Source organism: Podarcis tiliguerta (assembly GCF_965153285.1).
Source record: "Podarcis tiliguerta genome assembly, chromosome: 1".
Classification (NCBI taxonomy): Eukaryota; Metazoa; Chordata; class Lepidosauria; order Squamata; family Lacertidae; genus Podarcis; species Podarcis tiliguerta.
In genome coordinates, this window is record NC_139534.1 from 18,527,241 (window position 1) to 18,550,583 (window position 23,343).

General features: G+C 43.3%; 1 protein-coding gene across 2 annotated transcripts in view; it reads right to left on the reverse strand.

Annotated features, from left to right (window-relative positions):
• The window catches only part of COL3A1 (collagen type III alpha 1 chain), a 94,874-nt gene that overhangs the window by 28,513 nt on the left and 43,018 nt on the right, over positions 1-23,343 (reverse strand). Inside the window, exons 6-23 of one of the 2 annotated variants that reach the window (XM_083405604.1) lie at positions 20,086-20,148; positions 18,665-18,718; positions 16,513-16,566; positions 15,680-15,733; positions 13,319-13,372; positions 12,219-12,272; positions 10,496-10,540; positions 8,721-8,774; positions 7,676-7,720; positions 7,158-7,211; positions 5,297-5,395; positions 5,078-5,122; positions 4,868-4,966; positions 2,905-2,958; positions 2,626-2,733; positions 1,892-1,945; positions 1,659-1,757; positions 223-276 (exon numbers count right to left, since the gene is read on the reverse strand). In XM_083405604.1, coding sequence (XP_083261730.1) covers positions 223-276; positions 1,659-1,757; positions 1,892-1,945; positions 2,626-2,733; positions 2,905-2,958; positions 4,868-4,966; positions 5,078-5,122; positions 5,297-5,395; positions 7,158-7,211; positions 7,676-7,720; positions 8,721-8,774; positions 10,496-10,540; positions 12,219-12,272; positions 13,319-13,372; positions 15,680-15,733; positions 16,513-16,566; positions 18,665-18,718; positions 20,086-20,148 — 1,143 coding nt within the window. Of the gene's footprint in view, positions 1-222; positions 277-1,658; positions 1,758-1,891; positions 1,946-2,625; positions 2,734-2,904; positions 2,959-4,867; positions 4,967-5,077; positions 5,123-5,296; positions 5,396-7,157; positions 7,212-7,675; positions 7,721-8,720; positions 8,775-10,495; positions 10,541-12,218; positions 12,273-13,318; positions 13,373-15,679; positions 15,734-16,512; positions 16,567-18,664; positions 18,719-19,382; positions 19,723-20,085; positions 20,149-23,343 lie in introns of those variants that run through there. The other variant, XM_083405605.1, reaches the window with a different exon arrangement.

Sequence of the window (23,343 nt, forward strand, 5' to 3'; positions counted from 1 at the left end):
ACTGAAAGTATACATTCATCTAATAATATTTGGTGTCCCCATGAATGTTAGCTAAGTAGGGTTGACAGTGCCATTTAGTAAAACCTGGAGTAAAAGCTTTGCTAATATAACTTCAGAGCAAACCAATGTACTCAGTAAATTTAAATAAGCTGCTATGTTTATTTTATTACAGATGTGAAAGTCAAGGATGGTAACAGGAGGGGCATAAAGTTATTTACTTACAGAAGGACCTGGTTTCCCATCCTGTCCTGGGCTTCCTGGGCTTCCTGTTAAACCCTGCACAAGGAAATCAAAATAGTATTTGTGTAAAAGAGACCTCTTATAAAAGGGCATTTTAGGGTTCCATTTTATTTTTCCCACTGTTACAGCATTAGCCTTAAAGACAAGCTTTATTAAGTGGTAGGGCGTGTCATTTTAAGGGGGTGAAACTTATTTTTTTCAAATCTCTCTAGTGAAGGGTCTTAAAAATTGTTTTTGGGTGTGAAGAATTCAAATCTGCTATTATTATGGACAACTATTAGCTTGGTAAGTCTACTTTTGGTGCAAAAGCACACAAACTGCTTTCAGAAAACAAAATAATTTGAATTTTCCCTTCTGCAAATGTCAGGTGATGCTAAATAAATAAATTAAAAATATAACTGCAAGTGCTTGGCAACTATTTTCAATGATTTACACACATTCTGCTTGCTTAGCAAAACTAAATTACATCACTTTAACCAAAATTCCTTTTGAATTCCCAAGTCATGTTACAACTTTTTATCACCTCTCATTTTTGGAATTCGAAAGTTGACAAATTCAAGATGTCCTAGTGGTGCAGTCAAGAAACAAGTCCACCATTTCTTCTCTATAATGAAGCACAGCTCTTTATAAGCATTGGCCACTAAGTGCATAGGTGTAAATGGATTCTCAAGGACTTGGACAGTGGTAGGGAATTATCTAGAAATCTAGAAAGTTGGTATCTGGATATTAGCAGAATAAAGTATTGGCATATGAGCTCTTTGTTACTATAGCTAGTCATCTTAGCCATCACTGATATGGAATATATATAATATTTTGTGTGTGTGTGTGTGTGTGTGTGTGTGTGTGTGTGTGTGTATGTATGTAAAGAACCCCTAGACAGATAAGTCCAGTCAAAGGTGACTATGGGGTTGCGGCGCTCATCTCGCTCTCAGGCTGAGGGAGCTGGCGTTTGTCTACAGACAGCTTTCCGGGTCATGTGGCCAGCATGACTAAACCACTTCTGGTGCGGCGCTCATCTCGCTCTCAGGCTGAGGGAGCTGGCGTTTGTCTACAGACAGCTTTCCGGGTCATGTGGCCAGCATGACTAAACCACTTCTGGTGCAACGGGACATTGTGATGGAAACCAGAGCGCATGGAAACGCCATTTATCTTCCTGCTGCAGCGGTACCTATTTATCTACTTGAGCTGGTATGCTTTTGAACTGTTAGGTTGGCAGAAGCTGGAAGAGAACAACGGGAGCTCACTCTGTCGCAGAGATTCGAACCGCCAACCTTCTGATTGGCAAGCCCAAAGGTTTGGTGGTTTATAGCAGAGCGCCACCCGCATCCATATCTATATCATCTATATCTATATCATCTATCTATCTATCTATCTATCTATCTATCTATCTATCCCACCCAGAAGGTATTTTAACTTACTCTCATTCCTGGAAGACCTGGGCTACCATCACGTCCTGGTTCACCCTGAACGCCTCTTTGTCCTGCAGGACCAGGAGAACCTCGTTCACCGGGCCCACCCTTAAATGATATTGAAACAAATTGCAATATAGGATTAGTAACAGATTGTGGAAATATAAAGTTGTATTGTAATTTGAGGGAAAACAATAAGCAAAGTAGAAAGTGAACAGTTTAGCAGGAAGAGAAGAGTATACCTTTTCACCTGGAAGTCCGTTACTGCCAGGAGGGCCGCGAAAACCTGGGGCACCCTGAAGGAAAAAACCAACAGAAATGTTCATGTTGTGGGTCACTTAATAGCAGAGGAAAAGGAGGCGTTGAAGTATGCTACATGCCAACCAAGCAGAGATGTCAAATGCATTTTCAATCTTTTATTTGTGCTGAGATGTCCACATAACAGTATGAGATGATGTATGAGATTTAGTCAAAATAATAACTGTAGGCGACATTTCACATTGGATGAAAAGTTTATCTGTTGCTGCTCTAGAATTCATGTACACTGGACCTGATCCAGCTAATGAAAGGACAAGGTCTTTGTACCGAGGAGCTTACAATTTAATGCTCCCGACGGTGAAAAGTGCTATAGTTGGGGACCACGCTGCAAATCCACACTGTTTCTCAAAAAAATAATATATATATATATTCAAGAATGACAATCTCGTTGGCTTTTTCCTAGTGAAAAAAGCTCTTACTCTATTTCATTCTCTTGAATTTACTGTCTTCTGAATTGTCTCTTAAGTTGGGCAAGGCTAATGTTTCGCTGCTTCAGGATTTAGGTTGCAATCCTATCCATACTTAGCTGGAAGTAAGTCCACTGAACTCAGCTGAACTTAATTCTGAGCAGACATGAGTCTGGTTGCACTGTTGGTCACGCGAGTCATTTCAAAGGTGTGTTTCCCTTTGTCTGAAACCTGATCTGCTGAGTACTTACGCGTTCCCCTGGACTTCCAGGTATACCATTTGTGCCAGGTTGACCAGGTCCCCCTGCCTTGCCTTCTTCTCCTGGAGGACCAGCAGCACCGGGAGTACCATTTTCACCCTTATAATGAAATACAATAAAATATTATTAACTGATAAAGCAGGAGGAGTCCCAAAGATAAAATCTCACTACAGCAGTGTACTGGTATCTTTTGAAACCAATTTTCCATGAGCAGGAATTACAGTTCCACCCCATCCAAACCTACTAGGTACCGGGTCGAGAAATACTCACACGTTCACCTCTTGGTCCCGGTTCTCCTTTTCCGCCATTCTTACCAGGTTCACCCTAAAGAGAACATACAACCCTTAAAATTTAACCGAAAGGCTTATGAAACAGCAATTGTTCCAGCAGGTGAAGCACTCACATTATAAAAAGGTAAAGGTAAAGGAACCCTGGATGGTTACACCCAGGCAAAGGAGACTATGTGTTGCGGCTCTCATCTTGCTTTCAGGCCAAGGGAGCCGGCATTTGTCTGCAGACAACTTTCCAGGTCATGTGGCCAGCAGGACTAAACAGCTTCTGGCGCAACGGAACACTGTGACGGAAACCAGAGTGCACGTAAATGCTGTTTACCTTCCTGCCACAGCGGTACCTATTTACAGTATCTACTTGCACCGGTGTGCTTTCAAACTGATAGGTTGGCAGGAGCTGGGATAGAGCAACGGGAGCTCACCCTTTCATGGGGATTCGAACCGCCGACCACAGTGCCACCCACATCCCTATACTTCACATTATACTTCCGATAGAATGTGAGGTTTCACTGACTTAGACCAAATGAACCACACACACTAGGATAAAAATTATACTGTTCTGTGATTTAGGGTCACGTTGTATGCATTCGGCGAAGTGGATTCTGCAGCACTAAAGCTTTTGCCATGACACTCTTTGCCATTTTGCTGCAACAGGGTAGCTGCCCCTGCGGTAAAGGTTAACAGCTGTTTCAGACATGCACATTCACCACTTGATTTGCTTGTTTGAATGAGCCAGCAAAGATCAAACACTACAATGACAGCTTCCATAAAACCTCACAGTGGCTTGGACTTATACATAGAGTAGACCCATTGGAATCAATGGGACAAGTTAGTCACAGCTAACTTAAGTCTCATTAATTTCAATGAAGCTACTCTAAGCATGATTATGCCTTGATCAAACATGGCTTTTCAATGCGCTTGGGTCACACCCTTAGTGTTGAGTAGGCAAGTGAAAAGCAATCGAGTGAAATCTGCTGCTGAATATTCATATTGATCACAAAGTATTGTCAGCAAATATGACCCATTGTCTGCCATGATCTCTCAAGAATTCTTGCTATTTAGGATGCAAGGCACATGGAATTATTCCTAAGCATGACTGAACCCATCCTAAAGTTACACCTTTTTATTTGTCGTGGCACTATATCTTGTGAAATATTTTCTTATCATTAATATTTTCGGCTTCTAGTGCCATCCTCATTTGTATTATATTGTCAAGGCGTCGAGAACCCTCCCCTCCCATTGATAACTTCACAGATAAGAATTAATGAGCAGTTTATAATTTATAGTCTTTTTTATTCAGTCATCTGGTTGCAAGCAAAAATCCACATCTCTCCACTAGGAGAGCAGTTGGCTACTCTAAATCCTTCCCCTTCCAACCCCTGCAACATCTTGGGAACCAGCAGTAAGTTCCTCCTCTCTGCACTCTTTGTTCTCTAATACAGACAGACCTCCTAGTTCTTGGGAAGGGGGTCCCTTACACTCTAATGACGTCTCTGCTGGCTGTTCCCTCCCTTCTGTTTCTCTTTCCATTATCTCGTAGCTAGGTAACTCCTGCCAAAGCTGCTCAGTGTCTGTGTCTCTCCCTGCTTCTGAAACCACTGGAGACAAGGGGGGACAAATCTTTGCCCTCCAGCTCCTCTTCAGAGAGGAGCTGCTCTGCCTGCGAATGCATTCCCCAACCCTCTGATTCAGGTTATTTCCGAGCATATATCTATAATAACAGCAAAATGTAGGAGACAAGATGTAATAGTTTTCAGGAGGAAACATAGAAAGTTGGAAGCTCAAAAGATTACCCTCCCCAATTAGGTTCAAATCATATCCTTGTGCCTATAAGTACTGTCTAGATTGCAGGCGTTGTTTTCCCAACATCTATAGGATTGCAGGTGTTGTTTTCCTGAATCCAATTTTCATGCAAACTTGACAAAGTTGAGCTGGCGACTTACAGCTGGGCCTCTTTGTCCAGGGATTCCATTGGTACCTGGGGGGCCAGGAGGACCACGGCCTCCGCTCAGTCCAGGAGCACCAGCCATGCCAGCAGGACCCTGTGGGGAAAGAAAATGTGCTCAAATTTACAAATTCCCATGTGATATTGAATAAAATGGCAGCTTGGACCACAGGCACAGCCAATGTGGTATGGCAGCGGGATTACTTACTGGAGGACCTTTTGCACCAGGACTTCCATCTCTACCTCCAGGACCCTAGAGAGAACAGGTAATAATGTTTAGAAATGAGTGCATGGGAAAAGCTGTGGAAAGTAGATATAAAATTTACTGCTTGCTATGCCACAGCGCCACCCGCGTCCCATTTATGAAACAGACTTTACTAGGTGAGTAAAACAATGTATGGGTTTATAAAGGACATATGATACTTACAGCAGGACCAGGACCACCAGGCTGTCCTTGAGGACCAGGTTCCCCTCTTGCTCCAGGAGACCCACTAGAGCCAGGGGGGCCAACAGGACCGGTTTCACCCTGAATAGAAGAGAGCAAGCAATCGGTTTTAACAAACAAAACTCAGTAGCTTGATGATTTCATCCTACTTTGCCAAACCTTTTTTAGGCATTACAAATATAGGCCACCACAAAACATCCATATACAAAATTTTAAAATATATACAGTTATAAACAGCCATGTAAAATATGTAATAATGAGGATTTTCACTGGAGTTTCTTCTGATGCTTTCATTAAGTGGAAGATCACATCACACAAGGGACATGGCAATCAGACACCATCAATGGTGTCTCCGAAAAATTTTACACATCACTTGGGAAGACAGGCGAACTAATGCCAGTGTACTGGAAGAAGCAAAGATCACCAGTGTTGAAGCAATGACTCTTCCACATCAACTTTGTTGGACTGGTCATGTTGTGCGGATGCCTGATGATCGTCTTCCAAAGCAACTACTCTATTCTGAACTTAAAAATGGAAAGCGTAATGCTGGTGGTCAACAAAAGAGGTTTAAAGACTGTCTCAAGGCAAATCTAAAAAAATGTAGCATAAACACTGGCAACTGGGAAACACTGGCCTGCTAGCACTCCAGTTGGAGAACAGCCTTTACCAAAGGTGTCATGGGCTTTGAAGACACTCAAACTCAGGACGCAAGGGAGAAACGTGCTAAGAGGAAGGCACGCTTGGCAAATCCACACCGTGATCAACTTCCACCCGGAAACCAATGTCCCCACTGTGGAAGGACGTGTGGATCCAGAATCGGCCTCTACAGACACTTACTGACTCACTGTTAAAACAATGTTTATGGAAGACAATCTTACTCAGCTACGAGTGATTGCCAAAGAAGAAGAATTCTTCTTCAGCACAAAGTAATGCCAGCAAATATATTTGCCATGATTTCTCAATAATTGTTTCTATTTAGAATTTGAAGGAAAGGGTGCATGGAATTGTCTTCCGAAAAAGTTAGTGGAAACTAAGGATACATCAACACCAAACACATTCATTTTTTTCCCACCATTCTGACTCTCCCCACAAAGGGATACTGAAAACCATAATCGATGAGGCACTGAAAATCCTCTTCCAGATATCTACACTGTGCCTGTTATGTTTGCATCAATAGAGAAGATTTTAAATCTGGAACTTGGCCATTCAAATCCACAAGTGTTTCAATTAAAATCACACTGCATGATTTTTTTATTTTTTATTTTTTTGGGGGGGAATTACCACTTCACATGCTATTGGTAAAGGGTAAAGGGACCTCTGACCATTAGGTCCAGTCGTGAATGACTCTGGGGTTGCGGCGCTCATCTCACTTTATTGGCCGAGGGAGCCGGCGTACAGCTTCCAGGTTATGTGGCCAGCATGACTAAGCCGCTTCTGGCGAACCAGAGCAGTGCACGGAAACGCCGTTTACCTTCCTGCCAGAGTGGTACCTATTTATCTACTTGCACTTTGTGCTTTCGAACTGCTAGGTTGGCAGGAGCAGGGACTGAGTAACGGGAGCTCACCCCATCATGGGGATTCGAACCACCGACCTTCTGATTGGCAAGCCCTAGGCTCTGTGGTTTAACCCACAGAGCCACCCGTGCCCCACGTGCTATTAATAGATAAGAAACACCTCATTAGTGAAAAACCCAGACCCAAGAGCTACTTTTGATAAAACTTCCTAACTTCATCTATTTGTGGATTTCAGCAAAACGTCCTTAGGATCGCAGATGAGACATATATGAGACATTTATTTAAAGGCAAACATATAGGATAGAAAGGGATAGGATAGGATAGATACCTTAAAACCTGGAGAACCTGGAAATCCTGAAGGTCCAGGAGGGCCTGGGGGACCCTTAAGAAAACAGCAACAACAACAACATTATTATTGGAAGAAAACGTGATATAGGTCATTATTTTTAAAAAGTATTAGTTGTGTTACATCATACTCTTATGAGAATAGATGAAAACAATCAAGAGCCTAGGGTCTCTCACAAAACCATAAACTGCATTTGATTACCGCAAACCACAGAGGGCCTTCTCTCTGGTCACACCTAGGTTGTGGGACTCCCGCCGAAGCGGTACCTATTTATCTACTTGCACTTTGACATGCTTTTGAACTGCTAGGTTGGCAGGAGCTGGGACCAAGCAACGGGAGCTCATCCCGTCGCGGGGATTCGAACCACCAACCTTCTGATTGGAAAGTCCTAGGCTCTGTGGTTTAACCCACAGCGCCAACTGCGTCCCGGGCTAGATGTACAGGTCAGCTTTTGAATACATGCAGAGTGGCTGATAGCTACACAATGCACAGTTACTTACGGGTTGGCCAGCTGCTCCAGGAGAGCCATCATTACCACGACCGCCCTGAAAATGGAATTAAATACATTAAAAACAAACAAAACCTGACACAGAACAATATTAATACGTTTCCTTCTTTTAAACAAACATTTGTTTGTAAGGAACGAAAGAAAACTCCATGTGTGAATTCCTCTCATCGTGAGCACTGAACTTGCTCCTCACCAGAAACTTTGGAGTTTCAGGAATTTTATGTGCACATTGGAGCTCTGGGTGATGAATCTGGAACTGATGGGTTTGGGAGGGAAGAAACAAGGGGACAAAATCTTCAAGAAAGGCAGTTTTAAAAATGCCTTTTAAATAATGGCCGCCAAGCCCACAAAGTAAACAAACTGTAGTATGTGTTAATCTGGGTATAGGGGGAGAATAAATTGATTCTTACTACAGGCACTTGGGATATACTTGGAAAATAAAAACAGAGAATTTGGGGGCATCAGTGCCAAAGGAGTGGAGGACATATAAATAGTACACCATTCTTGACAGTCAGTAGCCAGGCCTCCAACAAGGCATGGAGGATGCAATCCTATCTAGGATTGCTGCAATAATAATAATAATAATAATAATAATAATAATAATAGAAGATGTTTTTAATACACCTATTGATTTTAAAATGTCATCAATAAGCATATTAACAACAACAACAATCACTGACAAATCTCTGCACAGAACATGTAAAGATTCACTGCATATTCAGAGCTTTGTCTGCACACCCTCCTCAGTTTGGCCCCCAATCCCAATATTTTTCTTGAGCAATCCTTGGGGTTTCTTCTTAGCCTGCTGAAACCTCCCTCTTCTGCGTGGATGGTACTCTTCTAATATATGGACCCTTTCTCCAAACATACTCATGCTACACTTTGTCATCTCCTTTTTTACACAAGAAAACCAGAGGTAACATGAGAAAATTCTGGGTCTGCGTGTTACCTTCCAGGATTCTTGAGATCTACTGAAGATGCCTTGCCTGAAGGACTAAAAATAGCAATCAATGTGAAGTTTGGATTCAGTAACTTACAGCACTTCCTGGAGCTCCCGGTCTTCCTCTCTCGCCAGGTTGACCTCTTGGACCCTAATGAATATATATGACATTCAGTTAAGGAATGGAAATCAAACACATTTTGTTTAAAATTATTCATCACTGACTGGATAGCTGGGAAACCTTTATGAGAGAAACACCACCAATGACTCTTTAAGATTTTGGCCCCATAGTAAGACTATTTTGATCATGTGTATTGGGATTCACTGCCCATAGGAGCTGGGGTGGCTTGGAGGAGGCAGTGTCTATTTAGGAGGACACCATCTCCACACTCCAATCCTTCCAATGTTTTATAAAATAAAATAAAAGATAAAGGACCCCTGGATGGTTAAGTCTAGTCAAAGGCAACTATGGGGTTGCGGCACTCATCTTGCTTTGAGGCCAAGGGAGCTGGCGTTTGTCCACAGACAGCTTTCCGGGTCATGTGGCCAGCAGGACTAAACTGCTTCTGGCGCAATGGAACACCATGATGGAAGCCAGAGCACATGGAAACGCCATTTACCTTCCCACCACAGCGGTACCTATTTTTCAACTTGCACTGGCATGCTTTCAAACTGCTAGGTTGGCAGGAGCTGGAGCAGAGCAACGGGAGCTCACCCCGTCGCACAGATTCAAACCGCCGATCTTCTGATCATCAGGCCCAAGAGGCTCAGGGGTTTAGACCACAGTGCCACCCACATCATTTTATCTACAGTACCTACCAGCTCTATGTATACTTAGCTGCTAAGGGATAGTTGAACTTGTGTAATAGGAAGCTCTTTTTTGGACAACAGAAATAGATAACAGCATGGAATCTCTTCTCAAAAGGGAACAGATGCACAATCGACTAGCTGGTGGCAACATATATTAAAGGTAAAGGGACCCCTGACCATTAGGTCCAGGCGTGACCGACTCTGGGGTTGCGGCGCTCATCTCGTTTTACTGGCCGAGGGAGCCGGCATACAGCTTCCGGGTCATGGGGCCAGCATGACTAAGCCACTTCTGGCGAAACCAGAGCAGCGCATGGAAACGCCGTTTACCTTCCCACCGGAGGGGTAGCTATTTATCTACTTGCACTTTGACGTGCTTTCGAACTGCTAGGTTGGCAGGAGCAGGGACCGAGCAACGGGAGCTCACCCCGTCACGGGGAATCGAACTGCGACCTTATGATCAGCAAGTCCTGGGCTCTGTGGTTTAACCCACAGCTCCACCCTCGTCCTGGTAACATATATTACTGGTTGTTAAACAACTCCACAGACTACAAGCTCATTTCTGCAGGCTATTCAAAAGGTAAGTCCTTTGAAACCCTATACAGCTTGAGATGGGACTGATACTTGAAGGAACACCCTGCCTCCATAATAGCCTGTCATAAACTGATATCAGAATCACCAGAGGTGCTCTATTTGATACCCCCACCTTTGGAAGTGAGGCAGGTGACTTTCTCAGCTATGGAATTCTATTTACGGAATCTTCTCCCATTTACGGCATCTACTATGCTATCTTTTTGAGCCAGAGGAAAACAAAACTGTGTTAATTTTTCAGGTTTTTAACTGTTCCTATGTGATTATTTTATATCTATTATATTTATTTTATTTACATTTTTAATAATAATAATGGTCATTTTAATGTTTTGCCTTGGTTTTCCTGTGTGTGCTTCCCTGGAAGTATTTATAGCAAAGGGCACAATGCACATAAATTTAACCCAATAGCTGAATGTTCTATCAAGTATTTATTTTGAGACTTCCTACTCAATTGTTTTGAAATAAACAAATTACCATTGGTCCGGGGGATCCATTTTCTCCAGGAAGACCGTTCTCACCCTATTTAATAAAGAAAACACTGGATAAATATACAGCATAGATTGTTTCACATTTTTTCTGGTGTGTTTTGAAAACGGTTTTTTCTTTTTTTGTGAATCGTTAAATATTTTACCCTGATCCAGCAAGGGCAATAAGTTCATGGATGCAGGCTTTTATATGAGGATCGCTTTTTGGATCAGACCCTCATATGTAAAATAAAAATAAAAATGCAATGCATAGGTCAAATCTGCCTGCACTATCTTGGGCTATACATGCAGTGATCCTGGCCGGATTGGGCCATAGGGGAGATCGATCATTTGCTTGGAAAGTAAGATCAACATCACCAAAGACAACTGGGTGAGCATGTAAAGAGGTCTTTGTGTGTTGTAGAGTGTTGTAGAGGGCTTTGCTGAACACAGGGATATCTGGAATTAAAACCTCATGTGAAACGGTAAATATTTTCCTATTCTTCTTAAATTAATTGTGTGAAGGGGTTGCATAATTAGACAAATAAAAAGGTAAAGGTAAAGGTACCCCTGCCCGTACGGGCCAGTCTTGACAGACTCTAGGGTTGTGCGCCCATCTCACTCAAGAGGCTGGGGGCCAGCGCTGTCCGGAGACACTTCCGGGTCACGTGGCCAACGTGACATCGCTGCTCTGGCGAGCCAGAGCCGCACACGGAAACGCCGTTTACCTTCCCGCTAGTAAGCGGTCCCTATTTATCTACTTGCACCCGGGGGTGCTTTCGAACTGCTAGGTTGGCAGGCGCTGGGACTGAGCAATGGGAGCTCACCCCGCCGCGGGGATTTGAACCGCCGACCTTTCGATTGGCAAGCCCTAGGCGCTGAGGCTTTTACCCACAGCGCCACCCGCGTCCCATAATACACAGGCTTACTCAGCCTCAGAATGAGGTAAGCGCCACTGATTTTGGCATGGCTTGCTTTTAGGTAGGGATGGTAGAACCTGTCAGTTTCAAGTTTTCTCTCAGTTTCTCATTTTTGCATTCTTCAGTTCTCACATTTTTCCATTAGTCTGAGAAATATATATGTGTAAAATGTCCTCGTGAAAATTCGTAGGCACATTTCTCACAATATACACACCATTTTAACTGTAGTTTTGCCTAATAAATACATTTTTGGCAAGCAATTTCCCCCTCATGTAAGGCATTTTTGTATGTGATTTTTATTAATAGAATGCATTAATTAATAGAATGCACACTTTCCTGCAACATAGACATTTTGTATACCTTTTATGCCAGAGAAGTGCAACATTCAGAGAGCTCCAAAGGACAGCCATATATATTATGTCTTGTGAACCAAACTGAATTTCTCACCCATCCCTACTACCAGGTAAGGGTATATAAAATTGCCACCCTAAACTCTATTCAGGCATTCCTAATTCTATTCACAGAACTGGTGTGGGGCTGTGCATGCCACTCTCACCCCAACTTTGCATTTGGCAGAACCCACTTACAGTCCCTCCTGTGTTTGGGAAACCTTATTGTGCAATTAGAGAAGGCTTGACGAATGTTTAGCTGAATGCACTTAATAATCCCATATTCAGGGTCATCCACTCCTTCAACCAAACCAAGCATGCAGCCTCATAATACAGCTTAATGGCCCCTTCAGGGATACATTTAAAACAATCCCTAATTTGGTAGAAGCGGTTCTGTACAGTATATAGAATAAACATATTTTACCTTCAGACCAGGAGCACCTGCATCACCTTTGGCACCATCTCTCCCATCAAATCCCTTTGTGAAAGGAAATAAATATATTAGCACATATCCTTGGAAAATGCCATTCTCTCTCCCCCCGCCCCCCATTTTGATAAACAACAGAGTTTGCTCTGTTCATTTCCCCCCACACCCAGTGCTTTTTTCCAGGGGGGGGGGATGCAGGGGTACACATATCCCTAAACATTTTTTGAATCTTTGTACTTTTGTCAATTTACTGTATTTATTTCCCCCAATTTGAACTATAAAATGGTGAGTTTCTTGAGTCAAAATGAGAGTATTCCTAAACATTTTTTGGCGGAAGAAAAGCACTGCCTACATCTGAGTAGAGACGCACAAATAGAAATTATTTACCTTAACTATGGTCAAAGAAACTTCAGGGAGGAGGGGGTTAAGAATTTCACAGAATTTATATTTATTTTTTATTTATTCTACCGGGGGGGGGGGGAGACGGACATTATTCAACAGCTTCTCAAGTGGAAGTAACAGCAATTGTGTTGCCAGTCTGATCACCATTTTGGATTCTCCAATCATGGTAGGGAAACAGCATTGTGGGAGGGAAATAGCAGCCGCCAAATTAAAATAACATAGAACAACAACAAAAGGAGAATATTCAGGGGAAATTCTGAAAATCTGTTCTTAATGCCAGAGAAAAGGTAACCCCAGGAATGCAAACTCCAAGGAAATGGGCCTGCATATCTCCAAAGCCAATCTATATAGAAAAAAGAATTCTCCATAAAAATTGCCTGAACACAGCACTGCTAATGAAAAATTGTTCTCATCTGAGAATATTTCCACTTTTCACTGACTCTGCCAGTTAATACTTGCTAACACAACACAACACAAGCCAACAAAGGCTAATTGCAGTTACCTTGTCCTGCCTACAGTAACTGGTTGAATTGGGGCCTGATCTTTGGGGCTTCAGCGAGTTTAGCTTAGAAAAGTGTTGGAGTGAACAAACATCTCATTGGCTTGAGTAAGGTTCTGCTATATACAAGAACTGGGAGAATTACCGCTTGTTGATATGGCTTCTACCATGCATTGGCTGAAGTTAAAATACTTACTCGGTGACCTTTCATTCCAGGCATGCCAGGCATGCCAGGGGGACCTTTGTGACCCTAAATGGAAATGAGAGGTAGTAGAAAAAGAATCCATGAAAGCACATGTAAAATGGAGATCATTTTATACAAATGTTCACTGAAATAGTTTTTATTGCGTTCTCAGTTCAATGGCTCCCCGGTTGTTTCTGAACTACAATTCCCATCAGCCCCAGCAAGCAAAGGATGATGGGAGTTGTCATTTAGCAACAAATGACAAAGGGCCAAAGGTTTCCCAAATGTGACTTAGGGTGATACTCAAATAAGTCACACTCAGAGTATATCCACTGATTTCACTGGGTTTGCTCTGAGCATGGCTAATTCTGGGTATCACTCAGATTGAAACAAACAAACAGACAGACAGACAGACGAACAAATCTCTGAGCACATTGTTATTTGAAGTTCCCATACTCTGTAGAAGTGAAAGCCTGAATTTGTCAATACGTTTTGATGCATAACACATATTTAGTTGCTTCACCAGTTATGGATGTACCTGTCCCACACCAGGGTCAGCACTGGTCAACTCCCAAGACTGCAATGAGCGTTTCCCAACCATCGAGTGGAGAGCACTATTCCAACAGCAAGAGCTGATAGGAATATGACCTGATCCTCACCCTACTGCCATGCCACCCCTACTTACCTGCTGTATAACCATAAAGTAATGGCCTGATTTCACCCAACACATGTGGTCTCATGTGCCTCATTCCCACAGCTTCCAAGAGCCACATTTCTACAACTGCTACACAACATGATACTGTGGAAATACTCTCAACAATGGGAAGTGGGGTTATTTTTGTTTTCCATCGGGACAATCCTGAAATGCATGGCTTCCTGAAGGCAGTGGCGTAGCGTGGGTTGTCAGCACCCGGGGCAAGGCAAGTAATTTGCGCCCCCTAACCCGTGAGCCAGGTAGGGGCAGAGAGCTGCGAGTGCAAGCGTGCCCCCCCAGATGTTGCGCCCGGTGTGGCCGCCCCCCCCCTGCACCCTCCACGCTACGCCACTGCCTGAAGGGAGTTCAAACAGCCCCACAAAGCAGTGAACTAATGTGTGGGGCAGTTTCAGGGGTGTATGGGCTTAGTCTTGTCACTGCTGGCAGGCAGTGTGGTTACGTACCCTGCTACCTGCATATCTGGTCAGTGTTTGGATGTACCTGATGTGCCTAGTTACATGTACATGTAAAGAGCTCCTCCATGCAAGGGAGATCCTGAGCAGCTCTAGGTGTTTGGGTGACAGGATGCTGTCAGCAACTCCCAGCTGGTTTCCCGGGAAAGTATAACGACAAAGGAAGGGTCCTTACTGTCCTTTTTATATCAATATTTACAAAGAGAGGCTATAGAACCCAGTCTTTTAGATAATGGCACTGTCCCGAGTGAATCTCCACCCCCCGTCTCTCCTACTTCCTCATTCGTCATCATCACCACCTCCTTTGTGGATGCCCTCTGTCTTTGAGCTCCTTGTTCTCCTACTTTTAAGGCTCACCAGGTTCTGGGAGATGAGGGGTCTAGAATACTTTCTAAAAACACTGTGTCATCCAGCTGCTGTTCCGGTCCTGCCTCCTCCTCTCCCATTATTTCCCAACTTTTCCTCTCATCTGCCTCTGAGCTGTGACCTCCTGCAACCCCCTGTTGTAAATCTAAACTGTCTTCCTCTTCTTCCTCCCTGGAAAGGTCAGGATGGGGAGGCGGTCTTCACCACTCCTCCTCTGTCCAGTCCCTGACGTTGGGTAATTTCAAGAGAAGAGCCCCTCCACAGCCTCACTGAACATGCACTCAACATGGATGTTGCGTATGTCAGTGGCCGGAACACGACTGCTTTCAAAAGCACGACGGCAGATATCAGAACTGCCCTAATGATAAACACTACTTCAACACTGTCCTCGGCCACATTCAGTTTGGACCACATTTCCAGAACCACCCATAAAGGTAAAGGTATCCCTGCTCGTACGGGCCAGTCTTCCCAGACTCTAGGGTTGTGCGCTCATCTCACTCTAGAGGCCGGGAGCCAGCGCTGTCCGCAGACACTTCCGGGTCACGTGGCCAGCGTGACAAGCTGCATCTGGCGAGCCAGCGCAGCACACGGAACGCCGTTTACCTTCCCGCTGGTAAGCGGTCCCTATTTATCTACTTGCACCCGGGGGTGCTTTCGAACTGCTAGGTTGGCAGGCGCTGGGACCGAATGACGGGAGCGCCCCCGCCGCAGGGATTCGAACCGCCGGCCATGTGATCAGCAAGTCCTAGGCGCTGAGGTTTTACCCACAGCGCCACCCGCATCCCCTAGAACCACCCATATTTATACTCAAAACAAAGAATTTTTCCCCCCCTTCCTTACAGGAGTACCAGGTAATCCACGTTCGCCGGTTCTGCCAGGTCTTCCAGATTCTCCCTAAAGAGAGATAATAATAATAATAATAATAATAATAATAATAATAATAATAATGCATTGTCTTGCTATAGCGTCTTAGTAAATTCTTAAGAGTTCAAAAGAAGGACCAGACCCACAACAGAAAAATCACTCTTGTGAATGGCATTCCTTTATCAGAAGAACAATAATGTCTTGTTGACTTTAATTGACCTATTCTCACAACTCATTGTGCAAATAATGAACAGCCTGTGCAGGTCTTCCAATGTGTACTAAGGTGTGTATATGATGGAAGGGCAGCCTGATACAACCCTCTGGCTTTGATCTCAACAAGCAGGCCTGACCCACCTATGAGGCATGGTGAGGCATTTGCCTCATGGTGGTCAGCTCTAGACAGCTGGGAGGGGTGGCAGATTCGGCTTCTGTGGAGCACACTGCCTGCCATTTGCTGCTCTTTTCAGCTGCCACTGCCTCCTCCTCTGCTGCGTGCCCATCTACCCCTGTGTGCCCCGCAACCCACATGGCAAAATGTGCTTGACTGTCCCTGTCAACAAGCATGGTTGGACAAGAGAAACCAGGGACTTAGATTAGTGGATGGCAAATCAGCATTCATAGTGTCTGAAGTCTCTTTCATCGATCTTTGAGCAAAACAGGAAATGGGGGACACCTTGTATCAAGAGAAGTACTTTTCTACCTGTACAAACCACCTTTGGATTCAAACCAACGGTGTAGAAGAAAATGACTCTTCTTAGATAGCCTTATGTAATATTATAAGCTTAATGTTAACTATGAACTTAACTTACATCTTTTCCGGCAGGGCCAGGTGGACCCATGTTTCCAGGTGGACCAGCAGGACCCTGAAAAACAGAAACAATATATGGTGGTCTACAGAAACGATAGCCAGTGGAAATCAGATTATGTAGGTTCTGAGATAAAGAGAACTCAGCAGGTGATGTCGGAATCCAAACTGATTTCCCCAACTTTTCTGCAACTGTTTACAACCTTCCATGAAGTGGAATAGTAAGATGGAGTCTGTAGTCATTATGGCTATTGAGAAACTGGTGCCCAAAATATGGTGTCTGTGAATCTATCCACAATGGATTTGTACGGTGATGTCAATTATATGGCACCTGTTGTTTGTTAATTTCATGGCTGAATATTTCTTGTTATTGTCCTTCCCACCACATGGTGAAATCTAGGATTTCAGAAGTCCTGCAAAACATTATGCAGGACATTGTTTTATTAATTTCTTAATTGTTTTATTAATTCTCAGGCTTTAGCTGGAGAAATTCACTTTTGTGAGTCCAATGAGCATGAACATGATTCTCAGAGAATGTTGCCTGGCCATGGTTTTGTAGTTCAGTTTATCTGAAAAATATTAACTCAGGTGACAATTTGTCCCTTTAATGCTTTTTAAAGTAAATGCTTTAAAAAGTAAAAGTAAATAAATAAATATTGTATTGATTATTATTTTTTTAACATTGACTTGATATTACCTTTAAAAATATGTTCCCAAAAAGGCTTTATGTCCCTGAGCACAGCTGGAGCTTTCGAAGTAAGTTCTCCTTGTGTAAGAACAAGCACGAAGGAGGTTCCCAGCCCGCTCACAGGTGTTTATAATATCAGTGGAAACAGTTGGTAACCGCCTTCAATTTTAACTTGAAGATTGCCACTTGTCCAGTTTTAATTTTAATTTGTTTGAATTAATTGTGGGATGTATCTTAATTTATTGATCACGTGTTTTTATGCATTATCTTACTTGTATGATGTTAGCCACTCTGAGCCCGGCTTTGGCCGGGGAGGGCAGGATATAAAAGGTAAAGGTACCCCTGCCCGTACGGGCCAGTCTTGACAGACTCTAGGGTTGTGCGCCCATCTCACTCAAGAGGCCGGGGGCCAGCGCTGTCCGGAGACACTTCCGGGTCACGTGGCCAGCGTGACATCGCTGCTCTGGCGAGCCAGAGCAGCACACGGAAATGCCGTTTACCTTCCCGCTAGTAAGCGGTCCCTATTTATCTACTTGCACCAGGGAGTGCTTTCGAACTGCTAGGTTGGCAGGCGCTGGGACCGAACAGCGGGAGCGCACCCCGACGCGGGGATTCGAACCGCTGACCTTTTGATCGGCAAACCCTAGGCACTGAGGCTTTTACCCACAGCGCCGGATAATAATAATAATAATAATAATAATAATAATAATAATAATAAACATTTATTTGGCACTTTTGCCTCAGCAGATTAAGGGTGCAATCCTATTACCTCTGCAAGGGCATTCCAGGGACCATAAGAATACTGAATTCATCGTTCCAACATCTGAGACAAAATTCTTAGCATTGGAGAGTGACATCAGAGCCTCCTTTTCTGATCCTCTGGCAGAGCTCTGATGTCCATGTGGCCAAAAATAAAATAAAAATGGGGTCATATCAGAGGCATTCTAGGTGTGTCCCTGTGAGAGGCTCGGATCTGAAGGATCCAAAGCTGTCATGCTCCCCTGACACATCCACAAACCAGGGACAAATTTAGTCACACTGTTGACTGAATCTCTTCCTCCATTTTCTCTCCTATGGTTTCCAATGGGTAGCGAAGCATTTTTGAGAAAGAAAAATGCTCAAAGCCTCCAAAAATGGATAGAAGCATTCTGGATGCTCCTCTGCCCTCACTTTCACCTTCCAATCAGAGTGTAGGATAAGGCGGTAGTCTCCCCAATGCTTTACGATTGCACCAGTCCAAGAGACAAGGTTCTTTTCAAATGTGCCTGCGAGCCTCAGGTAAGCGTTTCCACAATTCCACAAAATCCGCATTACTTGTGTTCTTCCAAATATTGTAGAAAACTGTCCAACAATAATGACTCCTGCTAATGAACCCTGGAAGGATTTAATCTACAATTCCACACAGCATGATCATTTCCCAAAATTAAGTTGTGAGGCCAATTAATTAACAGTGTACACTGATACTTACCGGAGAACCAGCTTGCCCAGGTTCACCAGGGGGGCCTTGGTATCCGTGGGGTCCCTATTAGGCAAGACAAGTGGCACACCTTAGGAATCATGGATTGAGTCGGCTCATTAAATGTTGCAATCACAAATTCCAAATTTCTGAGACATCAAGAGGGAGTCAAGGAGAATGAATTCCTTCGACACCATCAAAGAGATTCCATTGCGGAGCATGCAATAATTTGTGCTATCTGCATACAGTGGTGCCTCGCAAGACGAAAAGAATCCATTCTGCGAGTCTCTTCGTCTTGCGGTTTTTTCGTCTTGCGAAGCAAGCCCATTAGCGGCTTAGCGGCTTAGTGGGCTTAGCGGATTAGCTGATAAGCGGCTTAGCGGATCAGCTGTTAAGCGGCTTAGCGGCTTGGGAAAAGGGGGGGGGAGGGAAAAAACCCTGCAGGAACTCGCAAGACATTTTCGTCTTGCGAAGCAAGCCCATAGCAAATTCGTTTTGCGAAGCACCTCCAAAACGGAAAACCCTTTCGTCTAGCGGGTTTTCCGTCTTGCGAGGCATTCGTCTTGCGGGGCACCACTGTATTTTAGAATTTAAAAAATGGCTCAGTTTGGACACAATGCTAAAACCATAGTTTAATTCTGCGAGAGAGAGCCTCAGTTCTCCCTCCACTCTCCCCTTTTGGTATGCAACAGAAGAGATAATGACAATCCACTTTTGCTAACAGACTAACCAGAGTTCCTTGTCATGCTCAAACTTGGAGAATTCTGGTTAATTTGAAAAATGATGGATTGATCGTAGCTTGTTTAAATGAACCAGACTCCTTGGAGATTGGATGAAATAGGGAACTCATTTGTGGAATTGGGTGCTTCCAATCTTCCTCTCTGGAGCTGGGGATGGATCAGGGAGAGGAGAGCAGGCCATATAAGTATGGTTTAGCTTAGCACCCACACTGCAGGCCCCCCCACAACTTCTGAGAACTTGCAAGGCCTCGGACAGCATCTCAGAAGCCTTGGAGATGCTTTCTGAGACCTCCAAACCCAACTTCCGGTACCACCAGAAGTCAGGTTCTGAGGCCAGGAGCTGTGCATGATGTCATAATGTCACGTCATAATATGACATTGTGACATCATGCATACTGGGCACCCATAACCTGGGGCCCAAGTTGGCTCCCCTGGCTTAGCTTCATGTTCGAAAGTGCTCCGTGTGAAAGGTGGCACCACAACTAGTTGGATATCTCCTTTGGCCTTTCCCTCAGAAGTTTTCAGAGGTTGAAATGTCATAATTGACCCCACCCCAAAATAGTGACAATCTGGAAGCATGCTAAATCGAAATGGTGCATCTTCTAGGTAATGGTTGGATTTGGCCCTTATTCATGAAACGTGATCCTATTTCTCAGTGAGAAAAGATATTAGAGAAGCATTACTTGTACTTACAGGTGGACCGGGCTGACCAACAGGACCAGGGAGGCCAGGTGCGCCAGGAGCTCCAGGGGCACCCTGCAAACAACATTGTAAAAACAATACCATCAGACACAGTGAATTTAGAATATACCCATGAGACAGAGTGTAAAGACCAAATGCAAGCTGAAACAAAAGGGCTCGTCAGTATTATTGGAAAAGCAAAAGGCAGAGTGTGCTTTAACTAGGCAATTTTGAACCCATCTCAATCCACATCTATTCCATTGGCAACAGAATTGGAGCTTTGGTGAGAAACAGCTCCACTGAGAGTAAGGGAAAATGTAGCATAATCATACAGTTTGCCTATGATGAAAAACAATTTCACTGCTAGTGGTTTTGAATTGCAAGTGCTAGTACTAAAATTATAGTCCAATTTTTATGTAGCATTTGATGCCTTTCTTGTTGGTTTATTCTGCGCGTTCTCTATCTATCCATCTCCACATGCCAAGCATAAGAAGTTAAGTTAGCTGATACGGAGTCACACAATTGATCCATTTCAGTCTTGTGTACAGTACATAGACCGCCAGTGTTTTCCAAGGCTTTAGACAGGGATCTCTCTCTCAGCCCTACCTAGAGATACCAGGAATTAAACGTGGGATCTTCTTCATGCTAGGCAAATGCTCTACCATTGATCTGCAACCTTTCCCCACATATCTACCACACACACACAAACACACATGTCACACACACAGAAGGCTCAAAGGTTTGATGGAAAATCAACAAATTTGTATAGTGGATGCTTGATAATTAGGCAAAAAGCCACATTTTGTCATCCATATCCAGTTATGCTTTTATTTGTCTGCTTAAAAGGTCTTCTAAGCTTTTGTAATTTCCGTGGGAAAGGACAATGCTCTCCCCACACACTGAGTCCATAAGTCAAAGCACACATAATATATTCCCAACCACTGGAAATATATCCTGTGACTTACAGCACAGATAAAATATATTTCACAAAGCAGGGAATATTTATTTTTTCGCCACTTAATTATAGCCCGCTCTGATAGCAGCACAGGAATCCTATTGCAAGAACTGCAACTTAGATGACATACTCCGTGTGACAAGAAGTGAATGACATGAATGGCAAAATAATATATTCCATAATGCAGCTAATGTATCCAAGGATTTGCACCAGTTAATATATTTGGCAGCCGAATGCTTCACTTATAAGGCATTCTTACTCAATACTGCTGATTCGTATGCTGTAAATATTAATTTACAAATAGGCACGGAATAAGTAAACAAAGTTGTGAAGGAAAGTGCAGTCTGATGCACAAGTCAATTATTCCATTGCAATCATCACATATCAAGAGCTGAATCTGTACCAAGATTGTTTCGAGGAACTTAGCCGAGATCTTTAAAGCTAAATCTAAAATTGCCTGATTTATTCAATGGTGGTTATCTAGTCTTTTATATCATAGAATCATAGAATAGAATCATAGAATCATAGAGTTGGAAGAGACCACAAGGGCCATCGAGTCCAACCCCCTGCCAAGCAGGAAACACCATCAGAGCACTCCTGACATATGGTTGTCAAGCCTCTGCTTAAAGACCTCCAAAGAAGGAGACTCCACCACACTCCTTGGCAGCATATATTGTATGTGTTTGGATTATCAATGTATTTGGATGACTTTCTTTGAGTTTACTGTTTTCACTTATGCCAATAAAGGCTAGTTGTTACAAGTTACAAGCTACATCTGAAAGTATTCTCAAGCTGGCACAGATACAGATTTATGTAGATGTGCTTGCTTTGCGTCTACCAAAATAACAGGGAATTCCCCCATTGTTGATGATTTCAGTTTGGAGATCTCTTTGCATAGAGCCTCATGACACTTGATCATCATACGGCCAATCACCTGTGTGCTTCCTTTCTTATTGGCTGGCACTGTTTGCCAATGATGAAAAGGCTTCATTATAGCTGGCATGTAAGATTATCTTGTGATTGCTGTGCAAGACACAGTCATACCAAGTTCTTCCAGATGTAGGTGATTCAATGGAGAAACAAGCTCTCTTTAGGTAAAGGGCCTTGGACTGGCTGTGCATCAATGTTCCAAGAGTCGCAAAAAAATAAGAACAAATAAATGCTGCACACAAAACGAAGTTTGGCACCGTCTAGTGATCTGTGTCTATTGAAGCTCTAGCCATACCCACATGACAAAACTCAAAAGAAAGCTCACAAGCAATGTAGCAACCAAGAACATTAAATGGTCAGGTATTTATTTCCCCCCTCTGGTTCAGCGCATCTCAGATGTGGAAGCCAAGCAGCAGAATGCAAATGACACAAACTGTGAGAGAAATATGGTAAACAACTGGAAATGGATGAATGGGTTAGAGGATGGATGGATGGATGGATGGATGGATGGATGGATTAATGAACAAACAAACTGAAAGGAAGAAAAAACCTGTGAGGAACAGAAGGTGAATGAATATAGTGATTAATGAGCATATTAATAAATGGACAAAGTAGGAAAGATGTAGGAAAAAACCAGGATTCTTATCTCCTTTGTAGGCCACTTGTGTAGACAGCTTTCTTAATAATCCAGTGCATGGAATACAGCCCTTGTAACAGAATATACAGAATACAAACCTGATTGCAACAGGGCCAGTCCTGCCATGTAGTGTTGTGAGACCACATGCTTCAGGTGGCATCATGAATGGTGCTGGTGGTAGATGAAGGCAGGATGCAAGCTGGACCTGATATTTTTATGGGGAGCATCATTTGGGATCTGGTTCATGCAGGAAAATATCTTGGGCTGGACCTGCATTCCTAGATTTGCAATGCTCTTCTAAACGTGTGCTCCATTCAAGAAAATAAGGACGGAAAATTGTAGGTGGCTATTGCCTATTCAAGGGGAAATGAACTGCTTGCATAATTCGCATTGAAAGAGGAAGCTACAAGAATGCCTCTTTCATGACACAGTTTCATGTGGAAATTTCATGTAGGTTTGATTACATAAAAATAATTCTTGGACACCCCCCCCCCCCAGCAAAAAAGAAAGAATATATACGATGCTGAATAAGTATTTAAAAATCCTTAAAAATTTAAAAATCCTTATGGGTAGCTATAGATAAGGGGGAAATCAATAAAAGTCTGCTTATGCGAAAAGAGTTATAAACAATGCTTTGATCCATTATCAGTTGAAATTTGCATTGTGGAAATAGAGAATGAGACACAATGAATGGTCTGAAATGTTGTTACTAATGGAGAAAATGACAAAAATGACTGGAAGGGAGAAA